Source organism: Coregonus lavaretus, assembly GCF_964263955.1.
Source record: "Coregonus lavaretus genome assembly, contig: HAP1_SCAFFOLD_2200, whole genome shotgun sequence".
Lineage (NCBI taxonomy): Eukaryota > Metazoa > Chordata > Actinopteri > Salmoniformes > Salmonidae > Coregonus > Coregonus lavaretus.
Window position 1 is genome coordinate 36,630 of NW_028166549.1, and position 20,871 is coordinate 57,500.

Consider the following 20,871-nt stretch of genomic DNA (forward strand, 5'->3'; position numbering starts at 1 on the left):
AAGTGTGTGACAGTTTAATTCTGGGTTCCTCTGATCTACTCTGCTCTGTCTATACCTGCTTCTGCTGTGTGCACCGTTAAGACCAGCTAGGCATGCCAGGCAGAGAGCTGGGTTTTCATTAGGCACCAAATGTTAGAAAACAGACTGAAACAAGGCTGGACTACCTTTACTTGTCCAATAAGAAACCATTTTGAGTGTTGAAAAGCGTTTTGCTACGTTTTTGCTACCTTTTGGACTAAGGACTAGGACCCTGCAGTTTGCACCACGTAGGCTGGCCAGCAGTCTAGGACAGGCAGGAGAAACAGTGGTGGAAAAACAGTCCTGTTGCTCTAACCTTTAATCTTATAAATAGCTTTGTTCTTCAGCAGCTGCTGAAAAAAACCTCACACTCCGTGGCCTAAGCCCCACGGCGCGCCACGCCACAAACAAACGCTATCAAGCCGTTATCAACATTATTTAGATCATGAAGCCCTTAATCAATTTGAAGAGCGTGTTTATGTGTGTGTGTGTGTGTGTGTGTGTACATACTGTACTCTAACCATTATGTAAAGGAAGGCCCAGAGGCCTAGTTTCCCTCTGGACTACAGGTTTCAAACAGTTAAGAAAAGAAGGATGAACGAATAATGAAACGTCCTTCCTCCCCACTTAAACATACTAGTACAACAGCAGTGTGTGTGTTGTGTGTGTGTGTATGTGTGTGTGTGTGTGTGTGTTGTGTGTGTGTGTGTGTGTGTGTGTGTGTGTGTGTGTGTGTGTGTGTGTGTGTGTGTGTGTGTGTGTGTGTGTGTGTGTGTGTGTGTGTGTGTGTGTGCGTGTTTATGTTTGGGATCATGTAAATACCCTATCAACAATATTTAATGTCTATAAATCTGGAGCTTCCTCTTTTGGTTGCAATAAACATATTTAAAGAACTACATGAATCACCTATGACACAAACATGTAGCAAAAACATGTCCTTGTTTATTTTTTAATATGTTCCTCTTCAAGGTGTAGCAGTACAGTCTTTTTTCATAAAAAATCTCAATAACCATATGTCTCTTTTCTTTATTGTGCTTCGAGGGAGAAAATATAATATAAAATACTATACAGAGAAGAGAACTTTAATATTACACATTAAAAAATGAAGAGTTTCATTCCAAAACGCTAAATATCAATTTTCAGAAACGTTGGTAAATTTGCGTTTATTGTTCAAAGAAATAATGAAAAGAGATTGGTGTGTTTTTCACTATCTAATCATGGCATGGGGGTGTTCAATGACAGACATGAAATTTATCACTTGATGGCTTCATTTTCAGAGAGACATAATCATGTTTTTTTGCAAGATGCTATATATCCGGTTTCACAAAGTCAAATGTAACAAATAACGACATTTCTAATGAAGAAATGTACAATGATACATTTGTGACATCAATATATATATATTTTTAAACAAATAATTCAATACAGTAATATGAGATCTGTATGTAAAACATTTACATTTGACATTTTAGTCATTTGGCAGAATCTCTTATCCAGAGCGACTTACAGTAAGTGCATTTATCTTAAGATCGCTAGGTGAGACAACCACATATCACAGTCAAATACATAGCATACGAACATTCCATTCCAGCTAAACAATGGATATATAGTGTTCGGCAATAAAAAAAAGAAAATAAATCATACACATCTAAAATCTATTAATAAAAAATCTGAGAACAGTAATATTTTACACACACAGAAGGTACCCACAAGCAATCATTTCTGATGAAAAAGACAAATGTGAAAAATTGGTGGATATAGCGTTTTGGAAATAAACTCTTCAAATACACACTATCAATGCATACATCAATTTGACCTTTGACCTTTGAAATGCATAAGGATGATCACATGTAAAATGCCTCAAAAGCTTGTTAAACTCTAACCTTAAGACACCATTTTTGCCACTTCATATTGCGTAGAAAAACACTTCAATATAATTCGTACATGAAGATACTTACAGTACATGTAACACTCTTGCTATGTGATTGAAATGAATTGAGAATTTCCCCTTCAAGAAGAACAGGACCTGTTTTCAAAATGGTCTTCTTGCTTTATGAATACAGGCCCAGAATGATGAAACTGCCCTGTGGATTTCTGGGTTTAGGTTCTGGTCATCTCAGCTCATCCGACCACCTCAAGCAAAACGCATGATTAACATTGGCCTTCCATTACCAGGGACAGATTTTGGAGCCGTTTGGTGGAGTTACATAAAAAGTTACAGAGAGGGAGAGAGAGAGAGAAAGAAAGAAAGACAGAAAGAGAGAGAGGGGAGAGGGGAGAGAGAGAGAGAGAGAGAGAGAGAGAGAGAGAGAGAGAGAGAGAGAGAGAGATAGAGAGAGAGAGAGAGTGAGAGAGAGAGAGAGAGAGAAATAACCTATGACATTTGTGTGAGTGTAATGTTTACTGCTCTTTTTTTATTGTTTATTTCACTTTTGTTTATTATCTATTTCATTGCTTTGGCAATGTAAACATATGTTTCCCATGCCCAATAAAGCCCCTTAATTTGAATTGAAATTGAAATTGAATTGAGAGAGAGAAAAAAGAAAGACAGAGAGAGAGAGAGAGAGAGAGAGAGAGAGAGAGAGAGAGAGAGAGAGAGAGAGTATGAGAACATATGAGACAGGAGAGAGAGAGAGAGAGAGAGAGAGAGAGAGAGTATGAGGACATATGAGACAGGAGAGAGAGAGAGAGAGAGAGAGAGAGAGTATGAGAACATATGAGACAGGAGAGAGAGAGAGAGAGAGAGAGAGAGAGAGAGAGAGAGAGAGAGAGAGAGAGAGAGAGAGAGAGAGAGAGAGAGAATGAGAACGTATGAGACAGGAGAGAGAGAGAAGAAAGAGGACGAGAGAGAGATAAAAGAGAGAAAGAAACAGTGTCTAGAGTTCTGTGGCCAAGGGCCAGGCCAGTTCCGTGGGCAATAATACAAGCCTGAACAGAGACGGTGATTGTTCTTATGAGAATTCTCCAAAATCTTGTGGAACAATGAGGGCTTTCTACTTTATAGACCCAACTGGTACTTTCCAACACAGGGTATAAACAGGACTCTGGAGATGTGTCTCAAATGGCACCCTATGGGCCCTGTTCAACAGTAGTGCACTATAAAGGGAAGGGTAACATTTGGGACGTATCCTGGGGCAGGGACAACATTTGGAGTAATCCACAGATAATTACGAGTAAAAAGTGTTTTGGCAAGAATAGGGGTTGCTGCTCTGGGACCAAGAAAATAGCTTCAAAAATAGATTTTAAGAGAAGGCAGGAATTTTCTTGACCACATGAGAGAAAAGGGCTAATAATACTCCTAAATATACTCTTTCTCAATAACAAGCTAATGGAGGCAGACGTGTTTCCACTTGCAAACATGTTATTTATGAGAAATCGTAAGAGATGTCCATGCTTGTTTGCTTGTCGACTACTCACTGATTCATAATAAACTCTGATGACGTAGAAAGATAACACATCTTTACGTTTGCCTGGAAAGACACTAAGTTGTGGCTTTTCTAATTTCTCCAAACATCTTTATGCTTGCCTGGCTTTAGTAATTGGCATTGGTTACTGGCATTGGTAACTGGCATTGGTAACTGACATTGGTAACTGACATTGGTAACTGGCATTGGTAACTGACATTGGTAACTGACATTGGTAACTGGCATTGGTTACTGGCATTGGTAACTGGCATTGGTAACTGACATTGGTAACTGACATTGGTAACTGGCATTGGTAACTGACATTGGTAACTGGCATTGGTAACTGGCATTGGTAACTGGCATTGGTTACTGGCATTGGTAACTGGCATTGGTAACTGACATTGGTAACTGACATTGGTAACTGGCATTGGTTACTGGCATTGGTAACTGGCATTGGTTACTGGCATTGGTTACTGGCATTGGTTACTGGCATTGGTTACTGGCATTGGTAACTGGCATTGGTAACTGGCATTGGTAACTGGCATTGGTAACTGACATTGGTTACTGGCATTGCTAGCTAGACATGCTAGGAGGTGCATGTTATTTTATCTTTCTTGGCCACATTTTAAGCAGTGTACTGAAACTGGTTGTTGAGAACCTAAAAAATTAACGATACACAGAGAGGAATGTATCTAACTTGTTCCAGGATCTATTTGTGCTTTCTTGCTCGAACTCCTATGGTCATTGTTTGGCGTGACGACCACAGGGTTTCGAAAGACAGCACAAACAGAGCTGGGACCAGGTTAGAATGTTACCAGTGAGAGAAAGGACGTTGCCGAGTTCCAGTAAAACTCAAAGCATGCGTCATTGTCAGCCAAGAAACCCACAGACCTCGTCCTCAGTCCTTTATTTCTACCTAGGGGTTGACTAAACATCTCATTTAAAGTTTGTATGAAAGTATATCTAATCTAGTTTGCTGTTGATTTGATGCACTACTGACAAGAACTCTTCTAGGGCTGCAGAATGTTTTGGAGACTGGATAAAAAAAAAAAAATGTAAGTCGCTCTGGAGAAGAGCGTCTGCTCTTAAGAAGAGGGAAAGTACCAGATCAATGTGAAGATTTGAGAATGGTTAATATCATTGCAATCGAGAGTGCGTAAGACCATGCATGCATTACTTTTCTACAGTATATGATGACGGCACTGTACTGTAATTCATTTAAAAAGCCTTCAATTCTCTGTTTCTTTCTACCATTAAATGTTTTTTATACAGAGAGAGCTCTGATCTCTTCTCCCTTGTTTGTGATTAATGAGTGTTCACTGTCATTCAACCTTAATATCAAATCAAGCAGAAGGATTCCTCTCATTCTTGTACCGCCCAGAGAGGGACGGATGATACAACCCTGTACCAGCCCAGTTTCATAACCAATATTCATAGCAGTCATTGATTATTGGCACATGGGTTAATAATAGCTCTACTATGCAGAGATGTTGTTACCTCATGGTCGTGGTCATTAGGCACCAAACAGAAGAAAACATTTTGAAATGTTTTCTGTTGTGTGTCCTAATGAAAACTACAGAGACTTTGCTGCCGTTAGTACATTGGTACAATGGCAAATAGTTCATTAATACCAAGAGCTCTATTCAATCTGTATCGCGGAAATTCAGCGTTACAGAATGGTAATGTTCCCACAGTAGCGGAGATATCATTCACGGTAAATGCTGCATATGTCGGCTCAATCAGAAATTACCTTTAAATTACTATCACAGAATCTGTAACGCTTCATGGATACAGATTGAATAGAGCCCCAAATCTATTAACAGAGAGGTTGTTACTTCAGGTTGAAGTGGGGGTCAACTGAAACCAGGCCTCAGTGTCCTCTGTGGTACTTCAGGTTGACGTGGGGATCAACTGAAACCAGGCCTCAGTGTCCTCTGTGGTATTTCAGGTTGACGTGGGGGTCAACTGAAAGCAGGCCTCAGTGTCCTCTGTGGTATTTCAGGTTGAAGTGGGGGTCAACTGAAACCAGGCCTCAGTGTCCTCTGTGGTATTTCAGGTTGAAGTGGGGGTCAACTGAAACCAGGCCTCAGTGTCCTCTGTGCTTTAACCTCATTTAACAGCAAGGCTAAAAAGGCTGGGAGCTGGACACTGGGCTGGATGAGGAAGTGGTGCTGTTATATTATTATATAATGTTTATCTGTGAGTCTAAAATAGTCCCAGACATTTTCCTGCATGGGAAACATTTGCCGGTAGAGGTGGGGGAGTGGCAGCTTGGCTTCAGTTTAGTTCAGAGTGGACAGAGACGGTGTTATGTGCCCTCCAATTCCAATTTGGCAAATGGGGTAGATGCTACATGGCGCCAGGACAGAGGGACAGAGGATCAGAGGGAGTGGACAGAAAGGGGGACAAAGCAAAGAAAACATCAGAAGGATAAACAAAGATAACCTGGAAGTGGTTTTACTCCTTAAAATGGAAGTGGTTTTACTCCTTGAAGTACTATTATGTCTCAGATTGTTGCTTGAGGGCATCTGTAAATCCGTTTGGCCAAAATGTTGAAATATGAAAGCGCATCAATCAGTACACACAAATAAAAAATGATTGCACTGTAAAAAATACTCATCCAACCACTGACTGACCACAATATGTCCATATAAAAGTATTTGCTGAAGGACCAAACATCACCTTTGTTTCATTAACCCCATCAGCCCCCCAATAGCAGCAGGCTTCTGCATTGTCCTCCTTCACCCTTTGTCCACAGTGTGTGTGTGTGTGTTCATATGCGTGTGCTTTTCCATGCCCAAATGGCTTCTGCTTTTGAAGACTCAAACAAACAAAAGCAGTTTCAGAATAGGTCATAGGTCAACTGTTTCTTCATTTTTTATATAAGGGGTTGACATAATGACAACACAGGAAACACGAGACTTGGGGTAAAAAGGAATCTGTAAAAACGTCTTCAAATTATTTATTTTTTTACCATGGTTGTTAGGGCTGAAGACACAGAGTTCTGTGAGTCTGTAAGGATTGTATTTTGTAGCTGTTAGTACAAGTCCAGCCACCACGGGGTTCTGTCTGTGACTCCGTGTCAGTTGCTCTGAGCACCTGGTCACAGGTCCAGGGATGTAGGTAGTAAACACGTCAACTTTGTATGTGCACCTTTAATTTGTATCTGTATAGTAGTGTCACGGGTCCATGGTGCTGGTCTGTGGTTCGGTGTGTTTGTAATTACAGGTCCATGGTGCTGGTCTGTGGTTCGGTGTGTTTGTAATTACAGGTCCATGGTGCTGGTCTGTGGTTCGGTGTGTTTGTAATTACAGGTCCATGGTGCTGGTCTGTGGTTCGGTGTGTTTGTAATTACAGGTCCATGGTGCTGGTCTGTGGTTCGGTGTGTTTGTAATTACAGGTCCATGGTCTGTGTCTGTAGAGTCACAGACAGGTCCATGGTGCTGGTCTGTGGTTCGGTGTGTTTGTAATTACAGGTCCATGGTGCTGGTCTGTGGTTCGGTGTGTTTGTAATTACAGGTCCATGGTCTGTGTCTGTAGAGTCACAGACAGGTCCATGGTGCTGGTCTGTGGTTCTGTCTCTGTGTGTCTCTAGTTGCAGGTCTGTGGTTACAGGTCTGTGGCATGATGTATCTGTAATCACAGGTTCAAAGTTCTGGTCTGTGGCTCTGCATGTCTGTACTGTGTATCTATCTCTGTATAGGTCCATGGTGCTTGTCTTTGACTGTGTGTCTGTAGGTTGTAAAGTCACAGGTCATTGGTGTGTATGTAGGTTGTAAAGTCACAGGTCATTGGTGTGTCTGTAGGTTGTAAAGTCACAGGTCACTGGTGTGTATGTAGGTTGTAAAGTCACAGGTGTGTCTGTAGACACATGGTTTTGTGTGTGTTTGTAAAGTCAGATACAGTTCCATGGTAGTGGTCTGTGGCTTGGTGTGACTGCAGTATGTGACTGTAATCACAGGTCCATGGCTCGGGTTGTGGTGGTGGTATAGTGGTGGTGTTCCCTACTGTTGGACTGCAGCGCAGAGATGAGAAGGCCTTGGTCCTGGTCCAGACAGTCCTGTTCATGGTGCAGTTTCTGGGCCAGAGGGTTCCTGCTGATCACCAGCTCCAGCTTGTCCCCAGCCTCGGTGATCAGGGGCACAGCCAGGCAGCAGTCAAAGTCCCTGGTACGCACGTGGTTCACCTACAGCACCAGGGGAAATGGATATTCATTAGCCTCATATTCAGTCATTCATTAGCCTCATATTCAGTCATTCATTAGCCTCATATTCAGTCATTCATTAGCCTCATATTCAGTCATTCATTAGCCTCATATTCAGTCATTCATTAGCCTCATATTCAGTAATTCATTAGCCTCATATTCAGTAATTCATTAGCCTCATATTCAGTCATTCATTAGCCTCATATTCAGTCATTCATTAGACTCATATTCAGTCATTCATTAGCCTCATATTCAGTCATTCATTAGCCTCATATTCAGTCATTCATTAGCCTCATATTCAGTCATTCATTAGCCTCATATTCAGTCATTCATTAGCCTCATATTCAGTCATTCATTAGCCTCATATTCAGTCATTCATTAGACTCATATTCAGTAATTCATTAGCCTCATATTCAGTAATTCATTAGACTCATATTCAGTCATTCATTAGACTCATATTCAGTAATTCATTAGCCTCATATTCAGTAATTCATTAGACTCATATTCAGTAATTCATTAGCCTCATATTCAGTAATTCATTAGACTCATATTCAGTAATTCATTAGACTCATATTCAGTAATTCATTAGCCTCATATTCAGTAATTCATTAGCCTCATATTCAGTAATTCATTAGCCTCATATTCAGTAATTCATTAGCCTCATATTCAGTACTTCATTAGACTCATATTCAGTAATTCATTAGACTCATATTCAGTAATTCATTAGACTCATATTCAGTACATAGTTGATTTCAGCACAATTTCCTAAAAACATTGGCTGGTATGGCAAGTATTGAATTATGAAACTTGGGAGTCAAGACTAGAAATTCAGTCAAAAGTCAAAGTCCCTGGTACGCATGTGGTTCACCAATTTTGCAGACTTTTAGCAATCAAAGTGACTTACAGAACTGTTGACATTTACAATGACACATTCACATGCATGTCCCCACTAAGGGGAAGACATGCAGATTCATTCATTGTTTGACAATGTGGGTAGAATTATTCACTTTGGAGTTTGGACAGTATGGAATTTGTCACAATGTGGATGGCACGTGCAACTCTGACTTTTGCGTCAATCAATCAATGATTTCAGTAGGAGGATTTGTACGAGTTAGGATTCAGCCCTGTGTGCATTTTGAAGCAGTTGTTTATTAATGTGTTACATAATCCTCACTAGAACAGGGATACTAAGTGGAGGGTGTCGAATAGACAATACATACGGCATCCATATTAAGAAGTTGTCCAATTTCGTGCACAACATAGATGCTGTACACACTTCTTCTGTTACTGTAGATTTCTCACAGACAGATCAGATTCTAAACCATAAAACACTGCAACCAAGGACTGATTTCTAGGAATAAACACCACAAACACTGTAACCAAGGACTGATTTCTAGGAATAAACACCACAAACACTGTAACCAAGGACTGATTTCTAGGAATAAACACCACAAACACTGTAACCAAGGACTGATTTCTAGGAATAAACACCACAAACACTGTAACCAAGGACTGATTTCTAGGAATAAACACCACAAACACTGTAACCAAGGACTGATTTCTAGGAATAAACACCACAAACACTGTAACCAAGGACTGATTTCTAGGAATAAACACCACAAACACTGTAACCAAGATTTCTAGGAATAAACACCACAAACACTGTAACCAAGGACTGATTTCTAGGAATAAACACCACAAACACTGTAACCAAGGACTGATTTCTAGGAATAAACACCACAAACACTGTAACCAAGGACTGATTTCTAGGAATAAACACCACAAACACTGCAGTCAATAGCAACATTCCAACAACTCTGCTAATGCCACTTTAACCACATCAGTGTGCACTGTTGATTGTGGTTCACACATACATGGCCAAACCGAACCAAACTGAGCCAAGCTGAGCTGTACGGGGCAGGCCTGGTTACACATCCACCCTAGTTGCTGGAACCAGGCTGGAAGGACAATGTAAAAGGAAAATATCAGAGCAAGCACAGTACGGTTTGGGTTGGCCGTATAGTGAGAATCAGGTATTGTTTGGCTTGGAAGACAGCTAGGGAACTGGGATCTGGAAGCTAGGAGCACTGGCATATCCTGCTGGGTGTGCATAGTTTACTTTTTATCTTGGCCGAGTCTGTACACGTTGAATGTTCGTTTTTATAATAAGTAGTTCTGGGTTTCTTTATTTACCTTCAATAAGTGGACTTTATTAAACTGTGGCTTTGGCTTAATCAGAACCATACCCATTGTTCTATTCTGGTCTAAAAATGTATTTCTATTTTATTTTTATTTTCTTCTGTCTCATGGGTATTAAAGGGTAGATATTATAATAACTCTACTATATGAGAAGATATTCCCAACAGTGGGGTTGCTATTGCCATCTCCCAGTGGTCACAACCCAACCTGCCCCTCCATGTTTTCTCTGGCCGAAGCATAATTGTTAATGCGCTGATCATTTATTAACTTGACAGCGGTCTGTAATGAGAGCCAGATTGTGCACAGCATGCAGGGGAGAGAGGGAGGGAGGGAGGGGGGGAGAGAGGGAGGGAGGGGGGAGAGAGAGAGGAGGGGGGAGAGGGAGGGAGAGAGAGAGAGGGGGGGGGGGGAGGGAGAGAGAAAGAGAAAGAGAGAGAGAGGGGGGGGAGAGAGAGAGAGAGAGAGAGAGAGAGAGAGAGAGAGAGAGAGAGAGAGAGAGAGAGAGAGAGAGAGAGAGAGAGAGAGAGAGAGAGAGAGAGAGAGAGAGAGAGAGAGAGAGAGAGAGAGAAAAAGAGAGAGAAAAAGAGAGAGAGAGGTGGGGAGAGGGGGAGAGAGAGAGAGAGAGAGAGAGAGAGAGAGAGAGAGAGAGAGAGAGAGAGAGAGAGAGAGAGAGAGAGAGAGAGAGAGAGTGGGTGGGTGGGTGGGTGGGTGCTACCCGCTAGGCTAGCTAAAGAAAATCCCAGTGAACTAACACAGAAACATTATCAATAGATACTAACACTGCTAGTGCCATGCTAGTAATATAACATATGCCATTTATCTATCTATCTATCTATCTATCTATCTATCTATCTATCTATCTATCTATCTATCTATCTATCTATCTATCTATCTATCTATCTATCTATCTATCTATCTATCTATCTATCTATCTATCTATCTATCTATCTATCTATCTATCTATCTATCTATCTATCTATCTATCTATCTATCTATCTATCTATCTATCTATCTATCTATCTATCTATCTAGGTACAGGCTGGTGGGTAGGTACAGGCTGGTGGATAGGTACAGGCTGGTGGATAGGTACAGGCTGGTGGATCGGTACAGGCTGGTGGATCGGTACAGGCTGGTGGATCGGTACAGGCTGGTGGATTGGTACAGGCTGGTGGGTAAGTACAGGCTGGTGGATAGTTACAGACGCAGTAGGCACCTGTAGGATCCTGTCATATGGTTTCAGGCCTGCGCGGTCCGCCGGGCCCTCGGGACGGATCATGTTGACATAAACACCTTTCTCTAGGAACCCGTCCGATACGCTGAAGCCAAAGTCATCGCTCTCCGGATCCTTCATCACCGTCACCTGGGGAATACAACCCGATAAGGGAATACAACCCAATAAGGGATAAGAGTAGCTTCAACACACGCATAGCTGGACATAGCTGGACATAGCTGAACATAGCTGAACATAGCTGGACATAGCTGAACATAGCTGGACATAGCTGATCATAGCTGGACATAGCTGGACATAGCTGAACATAGCTGAACATAGCTGGACATAGCTGGACATAGCTGAACATAGCTGGACATAGCTGGACATAGCTGGACATAGCCGAACATAGCTGGACATAGCTGATCATAGCTGGACATAGCTGGACATAGCTGAACATAGCTGGACATAGCTGAACATAGCTGGACATAGCTGGACATAGCTGGACATAGCTGAACATAGCTGGACATAGCTGAACATAGCTAGACATAGCTGAACATAGCTGGACATAGCTAGACATAGCTGAACATAGCTGAACATAGCTGAACATAGCTGGACATAGCTGAACATAGCTGAACATAGCTGGACATAGCTGAACATAGCTGGACATAGCTGGACATATCTGGATATAGCTAGACATAGCTAGACATAGCTGAACATAGCTGGACATAGCTGAACATAGCTGGACATAGCTGAACATAGCTGGACATAGCTGGACATAGCTGGACATAGCTGGACATAGCTGGACATATCTGGATATAGCTGAACATAGCTGGACATAGCTGAACATAGCTGAACGTTTCTGGATATAGCTGAACATAGCTGGACATAGCTGGACATAGCTGGACATATCTGGATATAGCTGAACATAGCTGGACATAGCTGGACATAGCTGGACATAGTTGGACATAGCTGGACATAGCTAGACATAGCTAGACATAGCTGGACATAGCTGAACATAGCTGGATATAGCTGAACACAGCTGGACATAGCTGGACATAGCTAGACATAGCTGGACATAGCTGAACATAGCTGGACATAGCTGGACATAGCTAGACATAGCTGGACATAGCTGGACATAGCTGGACATAGCTGGACATAGCTGAACTTGGCTGAACACATAACTCCTTTAACAATGTTAGTACTGCTCATATATCCTGTAGCTTCACACATGGCTGCACAGCTTAGTGACATAACGGGGCCTTGGGATGGTTGAACATGCACTTAAAATGCTAACTAAAGCCAATGACAGAGTAGGGTGGTGGCTATGGTTTAACCTTTACCTCTGAGGGCACTGAAGTCTGCATTTAGCAGGCACTCTTATTCTGTGACTTGCAGTACTGTACAATAAGTGCATTCAGCATCACGAACATTGCAAGTAAAACCTTCCTCAGAAAGAGTCCCCTGTAGCTCAGTTGGTAGAGCATGGCGCTTGCAACGCCAGGGTTGTGAGTTCGTTTCCCACGGGGGGCCAGTATGAAAATGTATGCACTCACTAACTGTAAGTCGCTCTGGATAAGAGCGTCTGCTAAATGACTAAAATGTAAATGTGAAAAAGAGCTGCTATTGGCAAGACCAGTGCTATTGAGCAAACTAACTAAAGCAGGCAGGTTGGTCTGACAGTGAAGAGCAGGGTGCACAAGCCAATTAATAAATTAGAGTGTTGTTAGTCAATAATGTATGTATTGATGTATTATTGATTACTGTGGTCTGTTACTGTACACTGTCTAGACCTCAACCGGAAGGAACAACAGCATATGGTGGAGTCAGGTTCCAGTGGTGCAGGGCTCTTAAACTCTGTTCCTGGAGAGCTACCCTCCTGTAGGTTTACGCTCCAACCCTGTTCCTGGAGAGCTACCCTCCTGTAGGTTTACGCTCCAACCCTGTTCCTGGAGAGCTACCCTCCTGTAGGTTTTAACTCCAACCCTGTTCCTGGAGAGCTACCCTCCTGTAGGTTTACGCTCCAACCCTGTTCCTGGAGAGCTACCCTCCTGTAGGTTTACACTCCAACCCTGTTCCTGGAGAGCTACTCTCCTGTAGGTTTACGCTCCAACCCTGTTCCTGGAGAGCTACCCTCCTGTAGGTTTTAACTCCAACCCTGTTCCTGGAGAGCTACCCTCCTGTAGGTTTTAACTCCAACCCTGTTCCTGGAGAGCTACCCTCCTGTAGGTTTTAACTCCAACCCTGTTCCTGGAGAGCTACCCTCCTATAGGTTTACGCTCCAACCCTGTTCCTGGAGAGCTACTCTCCTGTAGGTTTTAACTCCAACCCTGTTCCTGGAGAGCTACCCTCCTATAGGTTTTAACTCCAACCCTGTTCCTGGAGAGCTACTCTCCTGTAGGTTTTAACTCCAACCCTGTTCCTGGAGAGCTACCCTCCTGTAGGTTTACGCTCCAACCCTGTTCCTGGAGAGCTACCCTCTTGTAGGTTTTAACTCCAACCCTGTTCCTGGAGAGCTACCCTCCTGTAGGTTTACGCTCCAACCCTGTTCCTGGAGAGCTACCCTCCTGTAAGTTTTAACTCCAACCCTGTTCCTGGAAAGCTACACTCCTGTAGGTTTACACTCAAACCCTGTTCCTGGAGAGCAACCCTCCGGTAGGTTTATGCTCCAACACCAGTTGATTCAGATAATCAACCAGCTAATTATAAGAATTGGAGTGAAATCCTACAGGATGTCAGTTCTCCAGGAACAGGGTTGGAGAGCCCTGCATGGTGGGTACATTAGTCACCTTGTGTAGCTCGAGAGGGGTCGGGGACAGGATCTCCTGCATCTCCTCCTTGATCCTGCGGGACTCCCAGGTCTTCTCAGACACCCGAAGTGTGTTCTTGGCCTTGGCCTCGTGATGCAGCTGTGTCCTGGCCTCGTGGTGCAGGAGCTGGGCCTCCGGGGGCAGGTGGGCCTCCTGGTGGAGGTGGACCTCCTGGTGCAGGTGGGTCTTGGCATCGTGGTGCAGGAGGGAGCTCCTCCGTAGAGGGCTGACGCGGGGCTGGCTGACGGGATCCCCAGGGTGGGGGACGGCATGGGACTTGTTACCATCCACCCCAATACTGATGGCACTGCCCGTCATGATGGATGCCTATAGAGAGAATAGAGCAGAGTAAAGTAGAGTAAAGTAGAGTAAAGCATAGCAGAGTAGAGTAGAGTAGAGTAGAGTACAGAGTAGAGTAGAGCATAGTAGAGTATAGAGTAGAGTACAGAGTAGGGAACAGAGAGAGTAGAGCATAGAGTACAGTACAGAGTAGAGTAGAGCATAGCAAAGTAGAGTAGAGCAGAGTAGAGTACAGAGTAGAGTAGAGCATAGTAGAGTACAGAGTAGAGAACAGAGTAGAGTAGAGCATAGAGTAGATAACAGAGAAGAGAACAGAGTAGAGTAGAGCATAGCAGAGTAGAGCAGAGTAGAGTAGAGCAAAGTAGAGCAGAGTAGAGTAGAGCATAGCAGAGCAGAGTAGAGCATAGAGTAGAGCATGGCAAAGTAGAGTAGAGCAGAGTAGAGTAGAGTAGAATAGAGTAGAGGTAGAGGACAGACTCCAGTACCTGGCAAGGCAGCTACTGGAGGGGTTTCAGCACATTTATAATGGACTCCACAAAGTTCCTTAGGATGCTTCCAAAATTACGCTCTATTGCCAATTTAGTGCACTACCAGGGTCCATAGGTCTCTGGTCAAAAGTAGTGCACTACATAGTGAATAGGGTGCCATTTGGGACGCAGCCCCAGTCTCTAAATATATCATGTGTATGCGACCACTGGGAACTGTAGACTAATATGCTGGAATAACATTATACTGGGAACTGTAGACTAACATGCTGGAATAACATTATAGTGGGAACTGTAGACTAACATGCTGGAATAACATTATACTGGGAACTGTAGACTAACATGCTGGAATAACATTATAGTGGGAACTGTAGACTAACATGCTGGAATAACATTATACTGGGAACTGTAGACTAACATGCTGGAATAACATTATAGTGGGAACTGTAGACTAACATGCTGGAATAACATTATACTGGGAACTGTAGACTAACATGCTGGAATAACATTATACTGGGAAATGTAGACTAACATGCTGGAATAACATTATAGTGGGAACTGTAGACTAACATGCTGGAATAACATTATACTGGGAACTGTAGACTAACATGCTGGAATAACATTATATTGGGAACTGTAGACTAACATGCTGGAATAACATTATACTGGGAATTGAGGACTAACATGCTGGAATAACATTATACTGGGAAATGTAGACTAACATGCTGGAATAACATTATACTGGGAACTGTAGACTAACATGCTGGAACAACATTATACTGGGAACTGTAGACTAACACGCTGGAATAACATTATACTGGGAACTGTAGACTAACATGCTGGAATAACATTATACTGGGAACTGTAGACGAAGATGCTGGAATAACATTATACTGGAAACTGTAGACTAACAAGCTGGAATAACATTATACTGGGAACTGTAGACGAAGATGCTGGAATAACATTATACTGGGAACTGTAGACGAAGATGCTGGAATAACATTATACTGGGAACTGTAGACGAAGATGCTGGAATAACATTATACTGGGAACTGTAGACGAAGATGCTGGAATAACATTATACTGGGAACTGTAGACGAAGATGCTGGAATAACATTATACTGGGAACTGTAGACGAAGATGCTGGAATAACATTATACTGCTGACCAAAGCAGTTTCCAGCTGGGGTCTGAAAATGCGAGCAGAAACTAAACATTGTCGATGTCCATCTGTCTTTTTATTGACATCCTAATATATGTACGGAAACAGATCCAGGCTATATTTTTAAATAGTTCCTGTATGTATGTTAGTATGCAGTCTTTCCAAGAATGTGTCTACAGTGGGGAGAACAAGTATTTGATACACTGCCGATTTTGCAGGTTTTCCTACTTACAAAGCATGTAGAGGTCTGTAATTTTTATCATAGGTACACTTCAACTGTGAGAGACGGAATCTAAAACAAAAATCCAGAAAATCACATTGTATGATTTTTAAGTAATTAATTTGCATTTTATTGCATGACATAAGTATTTGATACATCAGAAAAGCAGAACTTAATATTTGGTACAGAAACCTTTGTTTGCAATTACAGAGATCATACGTTTCCTGTAGGTCTTGACCAGGTTTGCACACACTGCAGCAGGGATTTTGGCCCACTCCTCCATACAGACCTTCTCCAGATCCTTCAGGTTTCGGGGCTGTCACTGGGCAATACAGACTTTCAGCTCCCTCCAAAGATTTTCTATTGGGTTCAGGTCTGGAGACTGGCTAGGCCACTCCAGGACCTTGAGATGCTTCTTACGGAGCCACTCCTTAGTTGCCCTGGCTGTGTGTTTCGGGTCGTTGTCATGCTGGAAGACCCAGCCACGACCCATCTTCAATGCTCTTAATGAGGGAAGGAGGTTGTTGGCCAAGATCTCGCGATACATGGCCCCATCCATCCTCCTCTCAATACGGTGCAGTCGTCCTGTCCCCTTTGCAGAAAAGCATCCCCAAATAATGATGTTTCCACCTCCATGCTTCACGGTTAGGATGGTGTTCTTGGGGTTGTACTCATCCTTCTTCTTCCTCCAAACACGGCGAGTGGAGTTTAGACCAAAAAGCTATATTTTTGTCTCATCAGACCACATGACCTTCTCCCATTCCTCCTCTGGATCATCCAGATGGTCATTGGCAAACTTCAGATGAGCCTGGAAATGCGCTGGCTTGAGCAGGGGGACCTTGCGTGCGCTGCAGGATTTTAATCCATGACGGCGTAATGTGTTACTAATGGTTTTCTTTGAGACTGTGGTCCCAGCTCTCTTCAGGTCATTGACCAGGTCCTGCCGTGTAGTTCTGGGCTGATCCCTCACCTTCCTCATGATCATTGATGCCCCACGAGGTGAGATCTTGCATGGAGCCCCAGACCGAGGGTGATTGACCGTCATCTTGAACTTCTTCCATTTTCTAATAATTGCGCCAACAGTTGTTGCCTTCTCACCAAGCTGCTTGCCTATTGTCCTGTAGCCCATCCCAGCCTTGTGCAGGTCTACAATTTTATCCCTGATGTCCTTACACAGCTCTCTGGTCTTGGCCATTGTGGAGAGGTTGGAGTCTGTTTGATTGAATGTGTGGACTGGTGTCTTTTATACATGTAACGACTTCAAACAGGTGCAGTTAATACAGGTAATGAGTGGAGAACAGGAGGGCTTCTTAAAGAAAAACTAACAGGTCTGTGAGAGCCGGAATTCTTACTGGTTGGTAGGTGATCAAATACTTATGTCATGCAATAAAATGCAAATTAATTACTTAAAAATCATACAATGTGATTTTCTGGATTTTTGTTTTAGATTCAGTCTCTCATAGTTGAAGTGTAGCTATGATAAAAATTACAGACCTCTACATGCTTTGTAAGTAGGAAAACCTGCAAAATCGGCAGTGTATCAAATACTTGTTCTCCCCACTGTATGTTGCTGTGACCATGCTAGGCCCAACACAACAGGACACCAGCAGCAGCAGTGGAATAACAAATAGACACCTGTCTGTTCACTATGTGTGCCACTGTACTGATGCAATTTCCTGTACTGCTCTTTGGTCTTTTTGGTTCACAGGGAAACACTTCCCTTTGGAATTTACATGGCTCTAAGTGTGCAGGACCTTTTCTTCAAGCCTCTTACCTTCCTTGTCAGGTGTGTGGCAGATGTCTCCATTTTTATAGGTTCAGAGACAGTTGATTGTCTTTTAATTGACCAGGTGAGTTATTGTAGTATACCTCTATCTCTCTGAGGAGCTCAGACTGTCCACAGGTCTCCAGGTCTTCCAGGGCCTGACACCAGAAACTGTCCTCGTGGTCTAACATGATGCCGTCACTGTGAGGCTGGCTGGTGTATCTGTGACAACACAGGAAGGTGCACGTGTTAACCGTTACTTGGACGGATGAAGCGGTACATTCATGATGTCATCACTGTGGAGCTGGCTGGTGTTTCTGAGTCAAGACAAGAAGGAAACAGAACACATGTAACATGTTACATGAAGCGGTCCACCTGGTTGAAGATGGTGCTGTAGTGGACAGCTGCCGTTCTACGGGCTCCTGACCAATTCTGCTATTTAAAAAAAAGAAATTATGCAGATTTTAACTTTTTTTGTACATAAATATTTAAGCCACAGCTTCTGGAAATCAGAACAGCGACGACTAACTTCGATTTGGATGAAGATTTCTACTTCAACAAGTCGGCAGTTGTGGATGTACTGCTCATTCCGGACCAGGCCCTAATCCCAAGGACTCGAAAGCGACGGCGCAAGAGAGGCAAACGAGTGGGCTCCCTGATGAGACAACGTTGATGAGTAAATAAATCGCCTCTACCCTCCATTCTATTGGTGAACGTACAATCACTGGAGAACAAACTGGATGAGCTCTGTTCGAGACTATCCTATCAACGGGACCTGAAGAACTGTAATATCCTAGATTTCTCAGAGTCATGTCTGAATAAGGACATGGATAATATACAAGAAAATGCACATCCAGAGGTGGCGCTCCTAGTGGCCGGTGATTTTAATGCAGGGAAACTGAAATCTGTCTTACCTCATTTTTACCAGCATGTCACCTGTGCAACTAGAGGCAAAGAAACTGTAGATCACCTTTACTCCACACACAGAGACGCATACAAAGCTCTCCCTCAACCTCTATTTGGCAAATCTGACCATTACTCTATCCTCATGATTCCTGCTTACAAGCAAAAACTCAAACAGGAAGTACCAGTGACACGCTCAATACGGAAGTGGTCTGATGAAGCGAATGCTCAGCTACAGGACTGTTTCGCTACCACAGACTGGAATATGTTCCAGGATTCATCCGATAACATTGAGGAGTTTACCACATCAGTCAAGTGCATTGATGACATCGTCCTGACAGTGACCGTACGTATGTACATATCCCAACTAGAAGCCATGGATTACAGGCAACATCCGCACTGAGCTAAATGCTAGGGTTGCCTCTTTCAAGGAGCAGGACACTAATCCGGACATTTATAAGAAATCCCGCTATGACCTTCAATGAACCATCAAACAGTCAAAATGTCAATACAGGACTAAGATCGAATCATACTACGTCGGCTCTGAAGCTTGTCAGATGTGGCAGGGCTTGCAAATTATCACAGATTATAAAGGGAAACCCAGCTGCAAGCTGCCCAGTGACGCGAGCCTACCAGACAAGCTAAATTCCTTCTATGCTCGCTTCGAGGCAAGCAACACTGAACCATGCATGAGTGCACCAGCTGTTCCTGACGACTGTGTGATCTCGCTCTCCGTAGACGATGTGAGTAAGACCTTTAAACAAGTTAACATTCACAAGGCCACGGGGCCAGACAGATTACCAGGATGCGTACTCAGAGCACGCGCTGAACAGCTGCAAAGTGTCTTTACTGACATTTTCAACCTCTCCCTGACCCCATCTGTAATACCTGCATGTTTCAAGCAGACCACCATAGACCCTGTGCCCAAGAATGGCAAGGTAACCTTTCTAAATGACTATTGCCTCGTAGCACATCTGTAGCCATGAAATACTTTGAAAGGCTGGTAATGGCTCACATCAACACCATCATCCCAGATACCACATATCGCCCCAACAGATCCACAGATGACAACAGGACCCTAAACAGCTTCTACCCCCAAGCTATAAGACTGCTAAATAGTTAACCAATAGCTACCTGAACTATCTGCATTGACCCTTTTTGCACAAACTCTTTTGACTCATAACATTCGCTGCTGCAACTGTATATTATCTATCCTATTGCAGAGTTACTTTATATTTTCTTTCCTCGTCTAACCATGTGTTCTCGCATACCCCGAGAGCATCTGGTCAGCGCGGCGGTGGCACAGGAATCCTCATCTCTCCCAAGTGGACATTCTCTCTTTTTCCTCTGACCCATCTGTCTATCTCCTCATTTGAATTCCATGCTGTCACAGTCACTAGCCCATTCAAGCTTAACATTTTTGTCATTTATCGCCCTCCAGGTTCCCTTGGAGAGTTCATCAATGAGCTTTACGCCTTGATAAGTTCCTTTCCTGAGGATGGCTCACCCCTTACAGTTCTGGGTGACTTTAACCTCCCTACGTCTGCCTTTGACTCATTTCTCTCTGCCTCCTTCTTTCCACTCCTTTCCTCTTTTGACCTCACCCTCTCACCGTCCCCCCCTACTGACAAGGCAGGCAATACGCTTGACCTCATCTTTACTAGATGCTATTCTTCTACTAATCTCACTGCAACTCCCCTCCAAGTCTCCGACCACTACTTTGTATCCTTTTCTCTCTCGCTCTCCTCCAACACTACTCACTCTGCACCTACTCAGATGATAATGTGCCGTCGCAACCTTTGCTCTCTCTCTCCCGCTACTCTCTCCTCTTCCATCCTATCATCTCTTCCCTCTGCTAAATACTTCTCCCCCCAATCTCCTGATTCTGCCTCCTCAACCCTCCTTGTGTCCCCTATCCTCCCGGCCGGCTCGGTCCTCCCCTCCTGCTCCGTGGCTTGATGATTCATTGCGAGCTCACAGAAGAGGGCTCCGGGCAGCCGAGCGGAAATGGAGGAAAACTAAACTCTGTGCGGACCTGTCATCTTTTCACTCCCTCCTCTCTACATTCTCTTCCTCTGTTTCCGCTGCCAAAGCCACTTTCTACCACTGTAAATTTCAAGCCTCTGCCTCTAACCCTAGGAAGCTATTTGCCACCTTCTCCTCCCTGCTGAATCCTCCTCCTCCTCCCTCTCCCT

At 43.4% G+C, this 20,871-nt stretch overlaps 1 protein-coding gene across 1 annotated transcript in view; it reads right to left on the reverse strand.

The window, feature by feature from the left end:
• Positions 1-7,309: 7,309 nt before the first annotated feature.
• Positions 7,310-20,871, reverse strand: part of LOC311114561 (glutamate receptor-interacting protein 2-like) — a gene marked incomplete at its 5' end in the record, with an annotated part of 42,447 nt that continues 28,885 nt past the window's right edge. Inside the window, 4 exons of the mRNA XM_084189801.1 lie at positions 7,310-7,608; positions 11,039-11,185; positions 13,822-14,169; positions 17,878-17,995. Of these exons, the coding sequence (XP_084045927.1) occupies positions 7,378-7,608; positions 11,039-11,185; positions 13,822-14,169; positions 17,878-17,995 (844 nt within the window). The remainder of the gene's footprint in view (positions 7,609-11,038; positions 11,186-13,821; positions 14,170-17,877; positions 17,996-20,871) is intronic.